We start from the raw sequence: 20,181 nt of genomic DNA on the forward strand, positions 1-20,181 counted from the left end.
ATTTAAGGGAATGCAAGAGGGAGAAAAGCAGAAATTAATTACAGTATTTCAAGTGATGAGCTCATTTATGCAGAACGTGTCCTCTTGTCCTCTATGGTAACTGAATTAGAGGTTTTGCTAGAAATAATGCTCAAAACATTCTAGAGACAATCAGTTCCACTAGATTAACCAGAGAACTTCAGCTGGTCCAGCTGCAGATTCACACTTCATGTGGAAATTTACACTCAAGAATACTTGTATCGTGAAAATGCAAGTAACAGGAGGTAGCAGGAATTCAGCACATGCTTTGGCATTGGCCATTAAGCGAAGAAAGATGCAACTATTTGAGAACCTTCCAGCTGTTCCCTTCATTTTTACTGGAAGTCAGCAGATAGTTACCAAAGCAACAGTAGTAGCAGGTGAATTCTGAATGGATCATTCCTTGAGATAAATAATAAGAAAATCAAAAATCAAAGAGCCAATCACTTGAGAGTAACTTACTGAAGAGCTTTCAAAATTTAAGGCATTCAGAGGTATGAGCTGAATTTGAAGACTTATTTCAAAATACAGCAAGGATGCAACCAAAGAACCCTGATCCCTACTAGTACTGGAATGTAACTGCAATATACCCGTGCTTGGACTGCGAGCGAAAAGCCATTCTGGACCTTTTGGAACATGCTTGGACATCTTAGTAGAAATAGAACTGCATTTAAAGACAAAATGAACACGGACATGACTTTACTGCTGTGGACAATCTTGAAATGGGAAATTAATGCCCTTTGATCTACTGACAGTGCACCATTTGTAGCAATTTCATAGAATCATAGACTGGTTTGGGTTGGAAGGGACCTTTAAGATCATCTAGTTCCAACCCCCTGCTATAGGCAGGGACACCTCCCTCTAGACCCAGTTGCTCACAGCCCCGTCCAGCCTGGCTTTGAGTGCTTCTAGGGAGGGGGCATCCACAGCCTGTCTGGGCGACGTGTTCCAAGGTCTCACCACCCTCACAGTAAAGAATTTCTTCCTGATACCTAGTCTAAAAGATTATACTGTAGTAGGACAGAAATATTTCCAATGTGATTTGCAGCAGTAGAAATCACTACAAAGATCTCATAGATGTTACGCTGGAGGATTCAGCTCAGTATAAGATGTAAGAGTACAATCCACCTGAGCAAGTTTAAGTAGTATAGGGGACAGATATGGAGAAGCTCAACCAAGCCTACAAAGGACTTGCAAACCCACTGCTGATATCTACAGATCTGGATGTTTCTGATGTTCTGCAGCTGAAAGAAGAAATCCCCCTGTGAGTCACGAGCACAACTCCAATGATTACAAAGCAGCCTTTCTGCTGAACGCTTTGTGACCAAAAGGCAATCACTTCGGGAAGGAAGCAGGAAGACTTACTGCAAATGCAGCAGTAAGCTTACGACCTTCAGTTTCTGTAACAAATTCTTTTTTCATAACAATGCATTACTGACCACTCTCCACTGTGTGACAGTTATACACAGATTTTAGATTAGTAACAAAACAGAAGTAGTTTTATTTTTATTTTTTTCCTGATAAAAAATGCCAAATATCACAGCCACAGACATACATAAGAAATTGCTCCAAATAAATATGCATGGAAAGATTTCTGACAGCTTGATAACAAATTTAAACACAGCAGTTACTGCATAAAGGGCTTAACAAATGGCATTACTGACAGCGGAATACGTATCTTCAGGGAAAAGAAGATTGAATACATAATCTGGAAATAGATTAAATATATATATAAAATATTCAGTTTATTGCATGGATAGATAAATATTAATATACTTGTGCATATAACTGGGGATGAGGCACTTATTCAGGTTAGTATAAACAAGGTCACTTGTTAAGTAGAAGGAAAAATGTTAATAAGCCTCCAAAACATCTTGCTGAAATTCAAAACCTTGAAGCCATAATAACAAAGCATGCTGCTACAGTTTATTTATAGTTCACTGAATTGTAAGAAATTCAATTTCTTAGGAACGGGACACACCTGGCAGGTCTTACTGGGAACACTGGGATTTTTTTCCCAGGCAGAGGACTTTGATACCTGATTAATGAATCTTGCTAATTCTTGTCCAGCTCCTCAGTGTTTGCTCTGTGTTTTATTTTGTTATCAGCAGGTTTTTTGAATGTATTTTTTAGAAAAAAAAATTTGTCTGATAATCCCCATCATTCGGAACCTTTTACAGAGCTGTAATCAGACATTATTCAAAGCAGTGATCAAATCTACCAGACTCAATATTTGGCTTGTAGAACACGCGGTTTTTGATATGATTTCATAAAAAGAAATAATAATTATTAAAAAAAAAAGATTTTGCCTGCAAACAACTTTAACGATATTTCAGTCTGTTAAAATTCGAAAGCAGAAAAACTGCTCTACTGATAAACACCTACATTCTGTATTTATTATATATATATTTTAAAAGATCTTCTCTGCTTACACAAAACAGGCATTTTATAAATATTAAAATGTTCCATTATTTACATGTGTCCCATTTTACTGTAGAATCACTGCCTGAATATGCAGGTTCTAGGAGACAAATTCTGCCTTTCTCATAATCACTTATTTCATGTACGGGCACAAGGGCAAAACTGATCCTAGATTACGATTGTAATGTAGTTCTGAACTTTAAACATAAAACACATCTGTGGCTTAAGTCTTTGATCAATCTTGCACACATAATACATGGATCACAAAACTGGGAACTTCATTACAAGAGTAAATTAATGTCAGGTGACCAGGGGAAAGGTCTAATGCACTGGGCTCGTCTTGTGGATAGTCTTGTGGATAATTATTTCAGGCAAGAACTCAAATTAATTAAAATAAAAGATGACTGCGTGACTTTAATAATGGAGCTTGACCCTCAGGTTGCTGAAAACATCTTTCAATTAAGCAGCCTGAACAACAGTCTTCAGAAAACCCAGGAAAAGACGGTACAGATTCTGACCTGATTCGTTGGTGAAAAACTGACGAAGCCTTACGAAATGAGTGAAGTCACAACAAAATAAATCCGCAGATATTAGCGTGAGTCCCTCTGTGGGCACATTCACACTGTACCACAAATCCTGGGCACAGACGTGCCCAGGAGAGCAGACCTCAACATTTCTCAGCCTTATGGACGATTGTGCAGAATCACTAAGTTGAGTTTCCCTGTGTTTACAGCCAGCCACACATAGGACACAAAGCCTCTTGGGTATATTTTAGTTAAGAGGCAGCACTCTGTGATAGAAGCCAGGCTGCTTTCAGACTGGATCCTGCTAACTCAGATCTTTGCAGCATGGTCTCCAGAATGTCAAATGCCAGATTGTTTGCAGCTTGAGGATAGTTTGAGGGGTTGCCAGTACCCACTACCAAAGGCTGTGGAAGGGAACAGGTTTTTCAGCACCAATCTCAACAGCCTACTTCAGATTTTATTTAGTTTATATAGTGGAACTCCACTGACTTGAAAAGATTTATTCATATCAAATGCTAGTGTGACAAATTGGATAATCTTCAGGATTATATGGCACCCAAGGCCAAGCATTTGGCAGGATATCTTTAGGGCAGAACAGGTCCTGTCTGCATAAAACAAATGGCATGGGACACTGCTGATCCAAACTTCAGTGAGACATTAATGCTGCCAGACTGTCTACATTGGGAAGACCGAGAGAAAATCAGAATCTCTCTTTCAGAAGTAGACATTTGTTAAAAACAAAAAGTAGCCCAGCAATGATCTAGCATGTTTGTCAAGATATGCTATAATGGTAAGCTAATAAATACTACTTAATTCAATCATGTTATATTTTTTTCTTCACTTTGTTGCCACTTGACATGGCAACTGACAATCGCATGCTGGATTCAATATCATGATTCCTAGGCTCAGTTCAGGCAGAACTTTGTCCTCTGCATTTTGAATCTAATGCTAAGTACTGAAATACTAATGCTTGCATTTCCCAGCAGTGGACATGCACTAAGAAATACAACTTGCGTTACAACACATCCATGATTTGTTATAAACTTAGGAAGATATGCGTCCAGTTCCTGTCAAAAACAAAATTCCTTCACGATTTGTTGAATTCTTTGGCTTTATATCAACATAAATAAGGAAAAAAAAATCTGATTAAATAGCTGAATAAGAATTTGCAGAAAAGAATACGTATTGCCTTTTGTGACATGCAACTGATTATAATGTTACGCCGTCTAATCTAGCTGCCTTTTGAAAAAGTTCAGTTAAACATAAGGAAAAAAAAAAAACCTAATCACTGGTATAGCTTAAATGAAGTCAAAGTCTTACAGGAGGGAGGACTCATGCCTAAGGTATTTTATCACCTTTCAGCCTAACTGCAGACACTGAGTTCTTTGTGAGAAACAGTACCAAATTTAACTGAAGAGTGTAAGCATTCCACCTCTCAAGTATTCAGTATTTCTAAATAAATGGATTTCCTCTCTTATTACAGACAGGATCTATAGCACCTTTGGATAGTTTCTACTACTTCTTTGAAATGTCAGCAAATACAAAAAGATAAAATGTTCTCCCTTACAATGCAGTTCCTTGAACTCCTGCTAAAGATTAGTGCATGATATAGGGACATCACGATAACCTTTAGTGCAAAGTGGGAGATTCAGCATGGATTTTGCTATTGTTGACAAAGGCAGCAAAAGTTCAGGATAAAAAATTTCAAGTAAATCTAGATGCACATGAACTTTTTACTCTTCACGAGTCACCGTGATCTGCTGCTACATAAGTGCAGTTCAATTTTGTTTTGAGGCACCCTGGAGACACTGGGTTGAATTCTGTGTTCTTCAAATCAAACCTCAGAGCTATCGCTGGTGTAGTTATCGGGCAGCATCATTGGTTCATTGCTGCCTGACTTCTTTGAAGCTTCCTTCTTCTCAGAATTTTGTCTCCGCTTTAGCAGCAAAATAATGATTGCAATTAAGCAGATGGCAAGGAAAATGGCAGCAGCTCCACCAATGATTGTGACTACGCTGACCCCTGAGCTCTGGCTGTTCAGTTCTCTGGGGAGAACACCACTGACCACAACCTCCCTTTGAGGGACCTGTTTCTTGCTGGTGCGATCCAGTGCTATGTGCTGTATGTTCGTCCCTCGGTTGTTTTCTACTCCAATGTCTTTTGCAAGCTCTGGGGCTCCCACAACTCCTCTCTTACGGCGTCTCTGTGTGGATGCTACTGTGCTACCTCCACTAAAAAGTGAGTGGTACTGCTGCTCCACGCTTCTTTTGCCAATTCCGCGGTTAGCGTTCTCCTTTGATCGCACAGTGTAGATTGTATGGACATACCACTCCCTGCCCAAAGACACCTAGAGAGACACAATTTTTTTGCTTTTAAACATACACGCACAATCTGGACAGAGCTATAAACAGACAAAATCAGTTACCACTTTGTAATGACTGTCTGGACAGTACTTTCAAATTTCAAAATCAGGAACAGATAAAACACACAATGTGTCAATCAGTCCCAGGTAAGTCACATTTTCTGTCAAAATTTTAAGAACAGTGTTAACCCCTCTCCATAGCCACACTCTATAACTAACAGGTGCAGATGAAGAAAGACAGCCTTGTCATTTAACTTTGTACCATTAATACCAATGGCTGTCCAGGTCTTGTGCAAAGAACCTCGGCCATGGACAGGCTACAGAGAAGGGGCTTTCCAGACCTAACCTCCAAGCCTTCTGGACCTTAGCTGCGGCTCCTGTTTCCATCTGAACATAAGAAAGCAATTTGCCATCTCATGGTGGTTAAACAGAGAGCCTGTAGAATCTCCGTTCTTGGAGTCATTCAAAATCCAGCTGAACAAGACCTGGGCAACCTGTTCTGGGTGACTCTGCTTTGAACAGAGGGGTCGGAATAGAACATTTCCAGAAGTCCCTGACAACCTCATTCATTCTGTGACTCTGCGATTCCCTGCAGTCTGCAGAAGATAACAACATCTTCCTCAAGTCTGTCTATTTTCTGGATACATAACAAATTTGGCAAGATCCAATAGGATGATCTGAATCTCTCCTATTTTTTTCTTTTTTTTTTAAGGCTACTGGTTTCTACTTTACGTAGTTGGCCCCAGATTCTGTTGTCATGCAAAATGCTGAACACATTTTCTATCTTATACTTGTTTTTCCACATCTTTGTCAGGACATAATGTTTCTTCACATTCTCATTCTTTTGACAGAATGAGAGCAAAAAAATACTGCATTATTGGGAAAGGATTCTTTAAAACAAAACAAAGATATCAGGTCAGTGGGGTCAGGTTATGAAACCATTTTTGTATTAAATAGGCTGTTCTCTTAAATACTCCATTGTTTATAGTGAGACATATCACTGAATGGACAGGAGTAGGATTAATGACTCCTTAGTACTTTTCCTAATTTGTACTTTTGAGTTTGTTTATGGGAACTATTGAGTCACGGCCTGAACCACTGATTGATCTCCTGGGAAAGAACCAGGTCAGACCTGGGAGCACAGCTGAAGGCAATTCACCTGTACAACTAGAGGGGTAAAGTCTGGCTGCACCTCTTTAGACCCCATTTAAGAGCTGACTGCCACTAGAGAAGGATCTCTTTCTGGAGATCCCTCCCTGGTTGAGCTTTCCTCTGCAAACCTGGAATCTTCTGATATGGGTAAGCAATCTTCTTCCCTTTCCTTATAGCACCTTTCTACTGTGCTGATTCTTCCGCCATTACACCTCTGGTGAAACACCTTTTCCCATCATTTTGATCTGTCCAATCGCTACAGTATTTTACATCTTGAAATTTGTAAGCATTTGTAACTCTATTTAACTGAATTGAAATAACAATAAATCTTTTAGTTGGTTTCAATGTTACTTATACTTAAAAGCATTTCTTGTACAAATGTTTCTGCTTGGTTCAGTGTCTTGGTACTAAGCTATAGAAATCATACCTGAAACAGAGGAGTTGAGTCTACTTTAAATCCATCAGAGCCTGGTTGTTTAACTAAAGAAATTGCTTCTGGATCATCTATTGCAAGTTTTGCATTAAAAAGCACATCTCCAAAGCTTGTGGCTTGTGTTTCTGGTTGAGCTTTATCCTACAAGATCACAGAGGTAAAAAAAAAAAAAAAAAAAAAAAAAAAAAGCATGTTTGTAAAATATAGATCTGTTATTCCCAGGTTGGTTTCAGATAAAAGAAGAAGTAGAAAAAATTATCACAATAAATGTGTATTCTTCCAGATCTAGAAATCTTACCACAATCTTGAATCTGTACAGAAGGGATGGAGAATCAGCAAGACACCCATATTCAGTGTTGGATGGATTATACTTGGGTACATATCCATCAGCTCCTGTACACAGGAAAACCTTCTCAATGCTACAATAGAAGGAATCACCCAGATTTTGCACTGGATCCACCATCACTCGACCATAAATGACATCACCTGTAAGAGTGCACACAGTGAACATCCTGTTACACTGGAACAGTTAACTGTTAACAATACTGAAGCTAAACAAATAAGCCTAGTTAAGAAGCTTGGTGCAGTGTAACGTGACTGCAGTTTCTGCTCATCTCAAATGTCCGAGCTGAAGACTCTCAGTCTGCCTACAACTACATCAAGAATTTACTTGAGACACCTTGCCACTCAGCTTTCACCAGAGGATGTTGCCAAAGGTTGTGATCAAACTGCACACTCTTCTACACGCTCTGGGCTGTGTAATAGCACTAGGAAGCCATTTGCAGTTGCTATAATTAGAACCAGTTCAGAAGCTGCTTTAAATTATGGACTATATTCAGGTCTTCACTCAAAAAGTGTTCATGAAGTGCACAGCATTTGAGAAATGGCACCACTAATGTCAAATTCAGATGTAATAGTTTCTGCGTAGATGGACCAACAGCTCTCGTATAAAGTGCCAGTAGGAAAGGCAAATGCAAAAGAATGCAGCTAGACACAGCTAAATTCTTATTCCTGAAACAGAATCCTGAAAGAGTGACACACATATTAAAGGTCTGTGATCAGTGCACAATTTTACCTTCTGAGAAAGCAACATCACTTTCTTGTCCAAAGCCCATTGATCCATCTGACAGCCAGAGCGTCTTTTTGGAGAGAAGGAACATCTGGGTGTTCAAGCTGAACTCAGCAGCCACTGGGTCACTAACCTAAAACACAACAGTGCTTCAAAAAGCATTCTTTAATCACTTTCAAAACATTGATCTTCTCCCATATATGCTATTCATCAGTTCATATTTACATGCTATAACACAGCCTAACTATAACTATTTATTTGCACTAGAAATACATTGCTGCACATTTTACACGTGTATAGCCTTTGGCTTATCTACTTCTGTGATTGATGAGATTCTGGGCTAGTTTTATCCCACCACATTTTTCAAATCCCAGACAAGAAGGTGCCCAGGGCAACTTGTATGTGTGGTAAGGTGAAGAAAATATTTTCCACAGTATCTTCTTTCTTTTTGACTCAGCCTGTTTTCTCTATCCCATTTTTAACCTTACACTGAAGTCCCTGATTCTGGGTCTGATTCTCTGATATCCATTTGCAAGATTCAGTGATGCAGGATATCTGTGTATGTATCTCAGATCATATATCTGAAAAGGCACCAAAGCATCTGAGCATCTTTTATGCTAATATTTATCTTCATATGTTCCATATTGTTATCTATGATTTTTCCTCGATTACATAATAAAAGTACAATAAAACAATATTATTAGAAGCAGCTTCTCACTGGGCCATGTACTTCATAAGCATAAGTTAGAAGGCAACCCCTATATTGGCCATAAGAAAAATGAAAGAATGCAGCAAAAAGGACTGAGGAGAACCCAGACCTCAAAAAGATGCGTTTCATGCATTCAAAAAAAAAAAAAAAAAAAAAAGAAAAGAAAGAAAGAAAAAAGGAAAAAAAAAAGTACAAGAGGCCACTAAACAAATAAGAAAAATGCCTTTGTCAATGCATATATGTATATGAAAAAGAAGGAAAGAAGACACAAATGAAAACATTCTTGCTGGCCTACAGACAGGGTGCTGATGGAATGAGATATAACAACATAAACAGAAACTGCTGCCACAATATATGCAGGCTTTTTCTTCTTCAAATCCCTTTTTTCACAGTAGGCTCCCAAAACTGCCAGAGCAACAGGATTTAGCAAAAAGAATGAACAGCTAAAACATTTTTATAAACTTCATACAGAGGAGTCTTATCCCCATAACCTTTTCACAGAAATTATAATAATTAAAAAATCATTTCCAATCTCTTTGGAATGCTTCCTTCCAAATGCCTGGATTCAAGCTACTGGGTTGTGATCCCACAGCTTCAAATACCTATCGGAGTCAACTGGTTTTCAGCTGTGGATCTGAAAGAGAATGAAGCATGGCCTCATCAAGCTCTTCCTTGGCAGAGTAAATCTCTACTGAACTGGAAACGAAAGGCTTGTGTTAAACTGAAGGCACTGACTTCAGGCACACCATTTACAACCAATGGTAAGAGCAATGGTCTGGATCAATACTACGCGTATAGCTGCGAATACATCTCTTATTCATTCTGTGACTATTTTTGTTTCAGTTTTACATGCAAGATTCAGTGCTGCCAGTGGCTGACTTATAGCTGAATTTTATGACAGTAATTTAAATGTAATTACTTCCATTGTCCTGCTAAAGCATTTTAAACAAAAGAGCACTTAAAAACATAATCTGTGAGGATCTGCTGAGTGAAAAAATGTACAGCCAGTTTACTCTGCCTATTTGTCATACTCATGAACTTTGCATATGGATGGTTTGGAACTATATATATACATTTTATATATATACATATATATATACATATATACACACACATATATATACATATATACACATATCCATGTCCATGGGACAAAAACCCACGAGATACATGGTACCTCAAAAGAAGCACATGACTCCTGAGGCAGGTTCATCTGAGGGCAGCAAGTACTATGGGAGTAGTTCTGTCAAGAATTAGTTATGTGCATTTAAAGAAAGGAGATGCTGAAGAGATTGTAATACAACAGAGATTGCAGTTTGGATGCTGTCATGTACAGGGCATCCCAGAATGAAGTAGTGGTAATACAATGCTCAGTAATGTTACAGGCTACCTGCTCCCCTCTTCTAGGGCCACAGAAGGAATAACAACAAAATGGGTAGAAACATGGTAAAGACGGAAATACTGAAGTGAAATCTTCAAAGAGAGAACACAAAAATATCTTTTCTACTTGATTTTTGCACCCTAAAATGGCCCCTCGCTCCTAAACAATGAAAACATTAGTGAAGGAAATCCAAACAAAACAATGATTACAAGAATATAAAAAGTCTCATACCAAAAATACCAAGAAGATAATTCAGTAGAGCAGCTGGGACACTAGAATGAGAACTGAGAGAAACAATTTGTGTGGTTCTATTTCATAATTTGATTTGCAGTCAAAACCATTTTGATCCAGTTTTGAGACTGGCACTCACTGACTTCAGTGGGTCTGTGCAAGGTATCAGGATGTTCTTAGTCTAAGAACTAGCATCGCAGCATGAGTTTTCATGCTTACTTCTCTGTTTCCTGTTTCTTATTGCTAAAATGTGGATACTAATGTTCATTCATTTTTGCAGAATGCCTAAAAGTCTTATTGGAACCCACTTTAAGACCACATATTCTTTCCATCTATGATCAAAGGAAACAATAATGGACCACAACATTTCCTGAATTCCTTTCACTGTGACTATCTCAAAACAATAAGTTGGTCTTGATTTGAAAATTGCTGGTGATGGGGACTAAGCAGCAATAGTACTTAGCAATTATGACAGAATTACAGTTGTGTATCTTATCCCTAATTTTAATATGTGTACCTGAAACTTGCATATGCCACACTATTAAAGCGTTGTCTGATACAAGGAACCCTATAGCAGCCATTTTATTTTCACAAAATCATTCTCACAACTTGAGAAATTTGCTCCTTAGGCTTCTTCCAGGTGAGATAAAAAGAATATCCCTAGGCTACTTTGCCAATTTTGCAACAATTTTGTTGCTCTTTCGAATTTCCTTCAAATCATCAGCATCTTTCTTGTTTGCGTGAGGACTGGACACAAGCTGTGGTTCAGCACTGTTGTGAATAGCTTTAGAGTTCCTAGAAGCAGATTAGAAATGCCAGATGAAAGCCAGAGTGCTGAACTAGTAAAAATTTGCCCCTCCCAACTCCAGCCACTCATTTTTTCCAAAATGTTTTGCTGGGTTAATTCTGAGAAGGCAGGTTTTGTGTCAGATCATGTATTATCTCCCTGTTTCACCAGAGCTTAATGCCGTATCAGGAATCATCTGTTCTCCCATAGCTGGCATAACACCAAATGAAAGCATAAAGGCTGCATACATTCTTTTGCATACTCTGGCTAATTCAACAGGAAACTGTGCATCTCTGGCTGATTCACACTGTATTTACACTGTAAGATGATCTAATAGCATACATTTATACTAACGAGCATGAAACCCCAGCCACATTGTTCCAGTCTTGGTTGTATTGGCTCCAAATAACAGGAGTAATAAAACTTCATCCTTACTATTCCCAAGATCATGCTAGCCCTTACAATTAGTGATCCATATGGCTGGGATTCTTGTCACTTAATATCACAAATAAGTCTTAAAGCTGAGTGTTTTAACAGTGTTGCTTATGTACACTTCCTCCACAGCAAGTGGAGGAAGTCCTGCCTTAGGACTGGATCAATCTTCCTCTGAAGGTCCCACATTCAATACCAGACATAGTAACCATCACACAAATCAATGTGAATGAACATCCTTCTGACTATCATAGAAAAATCAACAAATATTGTCCATGCGTCAAGGACAAAAAAATCACTTGTGCTCCTACATTGATCTTTCCACATTGCATAAAACTAAACAGCAGAAGACAGCATGTTCTGTCATTGCAGTTTTGGAACTGGTTTGTTGTGAGCAAGTAAATTAAATTTCTGGTACTATAATTACAAGATTACCAAAGGTGATTTGAAAATTAAAATGAAAAGCAAATACGAAGAAAACATCACTGGGGTGCTACCTGCTGGAATCGAATATCCAGATCAAATGTGATCGGCTCTCTAGGATTGCAGATCACCGGCAGGCTGTACTCCTGGTGTGCAGCAGTGGTACAAGCTATCAGCTTTACCGTATAGGTCCCAGAATAGTCTCGAACCTTTGTGGAGAGACATTGAGAGAGAAGAGTGTTAACACCAACATCCTAACTGACAAGTTGAGGTAAGGGAAAAAAGCAAAGGCTGAGGTTTTACCGCAAAATCTGAAACAAAGCTCCACTGCTGTACTGGTTGGTTGTACGTGGGCTCGCTTCGGATGAGGCTGAGGCTGAATGTCAGGCTCGGGTGATCAGCTGACACAACCATGGAAGTTAGAGATGAAGCTAGAAATTTGCCAATAGACAGATTTGTCACCTTCAGTGTTTCAGTGCAGACTCTCAGCCTGACAAACATTCCCAATAATTTAAAAACCATAATGCCATGGTGATGTTAATGCTTTTACAGGGCAATGGGCTTTATTAGCTGAAACTTACAAAATGAATTACAGTCAACATAGCTGGGCCCCCTTGACTCTTGTTCAAATGTCAGTTAAGCAGTTGTTTTTGGGCTACGCAACCAGAATTGTATAAAGATTAAATCTAACTGAAAGGCAAAACAGTGAGAGTGGAATGGCAAAGATCTATAATCCCTCCTGTTTTTAACTTGGAATGTCAGCCCAGGGAACAAAAAATAATTTATCTTAGCAGAGTAACTCTTTCAGTTCTATCCAATACATAGAACCTTAAACTCTAGAAGACAGTTGAGAAAAAGCAGAATCACTATGAAGGAGTGTTACAGGTTAAAAAAACTAACTAAAACTAAAACAGATTTCTTAAAATGCTTTTTTTTCCCCCCTTCCATTATTGTTCAACAGATTTAATTTACTTGGATAATCTTTTCCATAGCCAACATTCATGCTCAGACTTACATCTGTAAAAAGAGACTTCTACCTGTGATTATTCTGAACAAAGGGAGAAGGGTTTAAACAGATTAAATTGCAGGATCAGGTCCTCAGTAATGACTTAATTGAATGGCAGTGAGAATGTTTTATTAACAGAGAGATACAAAATTCCTACTAAAGCTTTTTTTACTCTTTGAAAAAGGTCTAAATTGACAGGCTGCAAATTAGAAAAGAAATTTTAATTCTTAGTCTCTAAATAGAGGTAGGTTGTACATCTTAGCTTTTGGATCAAAAATATGTTTTTATGGATCTCCAGTGGACAGATTGGCCTAGATCTTCACCTTTCACTAATCAGCCTTTCCATCAAGTGGAACTATTTCACTAAGTTTGAAATTCTGAATATAGTCATCAGTGACAAGCAAAAAAACCCAAACAGAACAAATCATTATCTGGAGAGACAGAGGACATAAAAACACCAGATGTCAGCAGCAAGATTAAGAATGAAAAATATGAAATTTGGGAGGTGTGTCTGTATTTTTACAGTACTGCTAAACTGCAGATTAAGCTTACCAAGGTGGGACATGACAAACAGACCGTGAAACCGTGCTTCAGTCTTGAAGTTGACAACCAGGCGTCCCTCTTCACTAATACGCATGCTGGTTGGGTACAGAGAACCTGCCAGCAGAAGCCAATCCATAAATACCATTCCAATTGCAGATGACAAACAAATCACACTTCTATACAACAGCAGCTCCACTCTTTTTATTCTCTCTTGCCTCATCAGCTGTTTGGGAAGGGGCCTGATGGTATCTTTTAGGCTCATTTAAGAGTCTTTTTAAACATGAATTTACATAGTGGGACTAGAGCTAGAGTTTCACAATGTTTTCCAAAATACATAGAGAAATTCTTAATTCCCTGCAAATTCATAGTCTTACATATGTTGTTATGCCCACACAGAGGTTCTAGTAGACTGAGAAAAATTCACAGCATAGGCAGCATCTGTATTCAGGAACAACGTAGTCAGGGCCAGTGGGTTCTGGAGAAGGAAGAATACTTTTGGTTTCACCAGGTATTCAAACTGACTTCTGCCAATAAAAGCTGTGTCCTCTTTATCAGGGCCTCTCTGTCCATTGTGCCAAGGCAGCACGCACTGCCACTGTGGCAGCAGCAGTTGTGTCTTCCGTGGTACTGGTGGACAGATGAATCTGTGAAACTTGTTCTGACAGGGTTTGCATTGCTGGAGATTTCTGGAATGAATTCAACCCAAAACATGAGCGTAATGTTCCCTAATCTCAGGTTACAAGGTCTTGTTTATATGTCAGAAGTGGTTTATTTCTGTTGCTTGAATTCAAATCCCCTTTACTCCAGTATTCTGCAAAGCTTCAGAGTTCGGGCATTTCTACAGTGCTCACTTATCAAGAGCCAATGGTGTAACACCCTCCTGTTTGCTAGTGGCAAGAAGAAAACAGGCCAGAAACCTAACATAATGTGCCAGAAACCTAACATGTTCACCAACATGAACACATATCACAAAATATGCACAAAATCACTTGTACCAAATACATTAATTTATACATTAGAAATATATATAAATGTATACCTGTATGTATACATGAATTGTGGCTTTACACAGAATTTCTGTAGAGGAAATAAATGCATCCAGAGGTATAGAAATAAAGTGAGAAGTAGTTAACTCCTTCCTGCCCAGAAAAACACATAGTGAGAAGCAATAACTCTCAGTAGCTGCCCAAATCAGACTGGAATCCATTGGGTGTCTGCCCTCCACTACTCCTGTGTTCATTATGTTCTATGCTTCTGTGTTCAAAGGGAGCTGCCAATGTTCATTACCTCCATAGCCCTGAACATCAGCTTTTTAGACATACAAATAAAAATTTAAAGCACCAAAGGCATGAAAGTGGTGGCACAGACACATCACATAGTTGCTAAAACTAAGGATTAGATCTGGCTTTTAAGTGGTGACAAATACATCACATGATTTGTGGCATGTGGCTTGTTCTTTAGGCAGTGCCTGGCATGTGCTTCATTCTTCATGCACTGCAGATTGCCCTTGCCATTCCTCATTGCTTCCTCTTACTATGAGGACAGAAATTTGCATAGCAATGACATGTGCAATTTAGACATAGGGTTTGCAAAAAAAAAAAAAAAAGAATAGCTTCAGCTTCACACTGGATTGCTGACATTGTGTGAGTGCACATATGTAATTATAGCTGGTGCCTGTATCCTACCTTAGGTTGGGACACATAATGAACACCTGAAGCTTAATTCTGGGCGCTGCTAAGTAAATCTGCACATGAAGAACAAAGCAGTACATATGCACAACTATGCATTTTAATCTTTTGCAGATATCTGCATGTTTTTTAAAATAAATTCACTTTTTGCAGAGACAGAATATCTAATGATAAAGTCTGACCTGCTGACTAATTGCAGTCACAAATATTTATCGGCAGTATGTATCACATTTAAATAACGCTTTACTTTTACAATTCAGTAGTCTAACAGATGACAGCTTGTTATATCCATTATGTATTTCTCTTCTTTTTCAATGTTTCATAATTAATGTTTTCAAAATATCAAAAATATTCTGCAATTGTATGCTCAGAGCCAGAAAAATATTGACAACAAAGTTTCAATTTTTCTCATTAACACTCAAATATAGTGTGTGGTAACAGAATACAAAGACATGGTAAATGTTGAAGCCCTGAGTAGAAAGAAATGTGTTAATTTTGTGTACTAGAAACACAAAGAGGCAGTTGTTTTTCCTTGCAGGAAAAGAATTGATATCAACTTAATGTGGCTTTCATAAGCAACACAGCAGAGAATTTCAAGCGCTGGGCAAAAAACAAACAGCTTGCAACCAACAGTAAAGTACAAATTACACTCTCGGTAACAGAATGATTTTGATGAAAAGAAATCAGAGTCCCACCTTGGAGCTCTGCCTCTGGTGGACTCCCGATGCCGTCCTTCCACAGGATGGCAGTGTCATACACAAAAGTCAGCCGGAGCTCAGACTGCAGATCAAAGTGCTGCCAACCTCCTACTCCCACCGGAGAGTGGAAAACATAGGAGACATACAGAGGGACCCTCAGTGTGACATAAGATTGTACTAGGTTGAGAACCTGGCAAAAAGAAAATGATTTCTTGAGGTTAGAGGTGAGGAAGAACAGCACTGCACAGGCAATTCCAATGCCAAAGAAAAAAAAAAAAAAAAAAGACCTCTTGAATTAAAAATTGTACCTGAATTATTTTTCATTGAAGCTCAAGTTATCTTTGTATCTTTGTGTCTTAAACACAAATTCTGACACACAAACATCTAAATTTTGACTCATCCTTTTTGTTTGGGCTTTTTAAGAACATGAATATCACAAAGACTTTAGAAAATCTTCAAGTATCCTCCTGCGTTTGCTCTGTCCTTTCCCATAACTAACTCTTTTGCTTACATTCTTACGTTGGTCTCCTGCAAGATCTACTGGAAGACCCTGAGCTTGCTCAGAAGTCATTGCAAGTCTGAGTTGTTAGACTGCACTCACTCAGCTCTCGAATTATTTCCTCCTTTGTGTAGAGATGCTGACTGGCATACTGCATGCAAATACATAAATCATATTGTCACTCACACAAAGAACTGAAAATGATGTGCAGTTTGACACAGATTTAACAGTAGATCCTCTATGCATATATTGCACAAAACAGTAGCATTATTATCAACCAGAGAAATAAAAATTCTCCCTATACATTTTGATAAAAAAAAGGCAAAAACAGTGTCAGTAAACTGTTAGCTCTTAACACAGCTCTTACGTGATTTAAGAATCCTTTTCTGAAGTGTCTTACTTCACATCTCTCTAATTAAAAATGTGCAATACAGATCCTTGTAGAAAATGATGGATTGTCTCACAAAGACAAAGAAGGAAAGGCATTGAGATCATCTCCCAAGGAGAAAAATTTCAAAAGCATAAGTGGTGTTGAACTCCCACTCGCTTCCAGCAGAAAGTGTGCCTAACTGACATTTGTGCATCTGAACATTTCCCCTGAGTGGTTCCCTTATAGGCCTTTGAAGAGTGTTTTTCACTATTAAAGAAAGCATTCAAAGAACATTATAAACTGTGTAAAAACCGAACTGTTTCTGAGTTCCCCCAGAGGCATGTGAAGAGATTGAACATCCACTACCTTACAGCTACCTTTATTTTTCCAAATGCCAGACAAAAGTTTCAGTGATATTATGAAATGACAAATTTACTGCCTGAGCTGACCAAATAGTCTGAAATAGTTCAGGTGTTAATTATGGCAAATATTCATAGTTGCAACAGCTTAATTTTATGCATGACACTCCTTGATCTACACACTATGTCACTTAACACCTTCCACTTAAAATGTTATCATCATTCCATAAGATGTGCTAGTATGTAGGCCTAGAGAGTCTGGAAACACACATGGTAGCATGCAGTAAAGTCTGGTAGATAGCATGAGCCAGTACACACATAGATGATTTTATATTAATTATTCTTTCTTATATGTAAACACAAGATGTTCTACTTGAAACAAAAAAATAGAATACTTTTATTCTGTGTATGTGTGGATGACAAACTGAAGTTGGACAGCAACATTAGCCTTCAGTCCTATTTATTTTACACAAACAGATGCAATATTACCTTTGGGATACTGTCATGGACATTCAAGCAACTATTTCAGGCATGGATTTGTTAAATAATTCCAAATAACAACACTGAATGCTCATTTTTATCAAGAAAGATAAAGCTATAATGCAAATCTACAACATATCTTACTATGCCTTTAATTCAGGAGTAACACTGAATATTTGCCATTTTCTGGAAGGATATCAAGAGCTAACTACATACATTTGCTCACATAGAAAATGTATCACTACTGAAAAGTCCTCCCAGCAAAACTAGGTTACCTTTACTCTGTGTTTTTGCCCCACATCTACATGTTGTACAATAAAAATTGGACATCAAAGCAAAATATCTAGAATTCAGTTTGCTTATGGGAAGTGAGAAGAGTTAATAAATTGTTGTCCTCTTGAAAAGATGCATCCATAATGCTTAGTGAGGAGGACTGGAGTATCACACAGAGTGTTTAATGACCTTGAGGAGTAAATAGAACTGAGATGAAATTTTATACTATAAAGCATAAGGTAATAGAAACCAGTGACGGGGATTTCTGGCTGAAATTAAAGACACTGGTTAGAAAGAATAGCGGAGAAAAAAATTCGGCATGTGAGTTGATCACATCATAACTATGACCTTCGTATCCCCTCCATGTGATATGTGCCTAAGATAAACTGAGGAATGGAGTGGAAATTAGAAGCATGCATGCCATTATTCAGAGCACTAGTGAGAGCTTATCTGGAACAGCTTTGATCATCCATGCTTGAAAAAGCCTAATTTGCATTGTAGACTGTAGAAAAGAAATCAAAATATTTTATGAGAAGCAGCTAGAATAGCTGGGTTGTTTAGAGTAGTTCAACATAAGCTGTGAGGAAATAATTCCACCTATACACATTAGGAGATGAATAGTAGAGAAGAACTACTGAGGATGATGAAAGATGGTGCTGACATGAGAACAAATGGGCATAAGATGGCCATGACAAATACAGCCTAGAAATCAGGAGGATTTCTAACCCTCACAAGAATAGTGAGTCCATGAAATCCTATTAGTTTTTAGATTAAGTTTACCAGGTTGGAACTACATTATATGTTCCTAAGGTTGCTGACAGGAATGACCTGGACAGAGTGATCCGCAAAGCTCTTCTAGTTCAGTCTTATGCCACAAGTAAAAAAAGGCTTCTCTCAAAGTTATTCTTGGTTATCCAGTATTAGGTACCATTCACTGTTCATGTACCTTGTATACAGAGAAATCTATGAATGGGGTTTGTAAGCCACATTTTAGGCTACTCTTGCCTCCATTCTGTGTAAGCATGGCACTGGTGAGCTCAGCTCACTTGTATTGGTGGGAAATCCAGCAGTACAGAGAGAATGGTGAGGAGCTGGCACAGGCTGCCCAGAGAGGTTGTGGATGGCCTGTCCCTGGAGGTGTTCAAGGCCAGACTGGATGGGGCCCTGGGCAGCCTAGTCTAGTATTAAATGGGGAGGTTGGTGGCCCTGCCTATGGCAGGGGGGTTGAAGATTCATCATCCTTGAGGTCCCTCCAACCCTGGCCATTCTGTGACTCTGTGATTCAGTAGGATCTACTCTGGAGAAAGTCTGTCTGAAATGCTGCTCCTTTGCCATATCTTGCTACTGCTCTGCAGAAAAGTCTGAAACTAAAGTGTCAGAAAATTCATCCTAGAATTTAGCAGATTCTTCTCTCCTAGTAAAACCCACATATGATGTTTGGGCAGTAGGGCTACTTGCTCCAGCATGGGAATTTATTCATCTACCTATGAAACTGTGCTTCCATTAGCATGATTGCCTTCAGGTGTGATTTGCTGGACACAGGGAGAGGAAGAAGTTCTTTCTAAACCATCTCATCGAGTTGTTATGCACACAAATCCCTCCTGAGGCACTCACTGTAAGTATGGAGGAAAACCTATAATACTGGTAGCCAAAGTTATTGAATAAATAGCTTGCTTATGCTAACAGCAACTTGTAGCTTACAAAGCCAACTCATTTCTTACTAAAAAATAAACAGCTGCAGGGGGAAAATTACTCTTCAGTGGACAGCACAGAAAAAACTCAAGACACTCAAACTAAAACACAGGGGACCTTTTTGATATAAGAAAATAAAATTAAAAAAAAAAAAAAAAAAAAAAGAGGAAATTAACTGCAGAGGAAAATTGTCAGAGTAAGAGGAGCCCCCCAACAAATGAAATGATGGAATGTGTCATGCAGATGGAGAAGCCCCACTTCTCCAACTCTCTTACCACGAGAAAGCATTCTTTCCATTGGGTTATCTTTATTTTCCTGCAAAGCCTATTGAGAGTAGCCAGCTGTTCATATTTTATCTCAGTGTGACACTGATGAAACCGAAATGGTAACTCAGAGCTGTGTAAGTGTAGGATCAGCTGAACTGCTATGGAGAGACAGAACAGGTGCACTGTGTATCTACACAGCCTGTGAACAGAAGATTGTAGAAGTTGTATGGGCAAACTAACATTTCACTAAATTTCACTAACATTAGTTTTATACAATAAAAAGTGGATGTGACTTTCAGCCAGCCTTGTGATACTAGCACAGAAATCTGAATTACGGCCACATCTGAGCTGAATTGGGAAAACTG

General features: G+C 38.5%; 1 protein-coding gene across 1 annotated transcript in view; it reads right to left on the minus strand.

Moving 5' to 3' along the window:
* Positions 1–1,488: 1,488 nt before the first annotated feature.
* The window catches only part of FREM2 (FRAS1 related extracellular matrix 2), a 128,337-nt gene continuing 109,644 nt past the window's right edge, over positions 1,489–20,181 (minus strand). Inside the window, exons 17-24 of the mRNA XM_042839144.1 lie at positions 15,875–16,067; positions 13,501–13,605; positions 12,246–12,373; positions 12,017–12,151; positions 7,986–8,112; positions 7,209–7,396; positions 6,905–7,051; positions 1,489–5,310 (exon numbers count right to left, since the gene is read on the minus strand). Coding sequence (XP_042695078.1) covers positions 4,798–5,310; positions 6,905–7,051; positions 7,209–7,396; positions 7,986–8,112; positions 12,017–12,151; positions 12,246–12,373; positions 13,501–13,605; positions 15,875–16,067 — 1,536 coding nt within the window. The 3' untranslated portion in view covers positions 1,489–4,797. The remainder of the gene's footprint in view (positions 5,311–6,904; positions 7,052–7,208; positions 7,397–7,985; positions 8,113–12,016; positions 12,152–12,245; positions 12,374–13,500; positions 13,606–15,874; positions 16,068–20,181) is intronic.

The sequence above is a fragment of the Centrocercus urophasianus genome, unplaced genomic scaffold, assembly GCF_019232065.1.
Source record: "Centrocercus urophasianus isolate 14NV4802_14NV808 unplaced genomic scaffold, USGS_Curo_1.0 seq_9, whole genome shotgun sequence".
Classification (NCBI taxonomy): domain Eukaryota; kingdom Metazoa; phylum Chordata; class Aves; order Galliformes; family Phasianidae; genus Centrocercus; species Centrocercus urophasianus.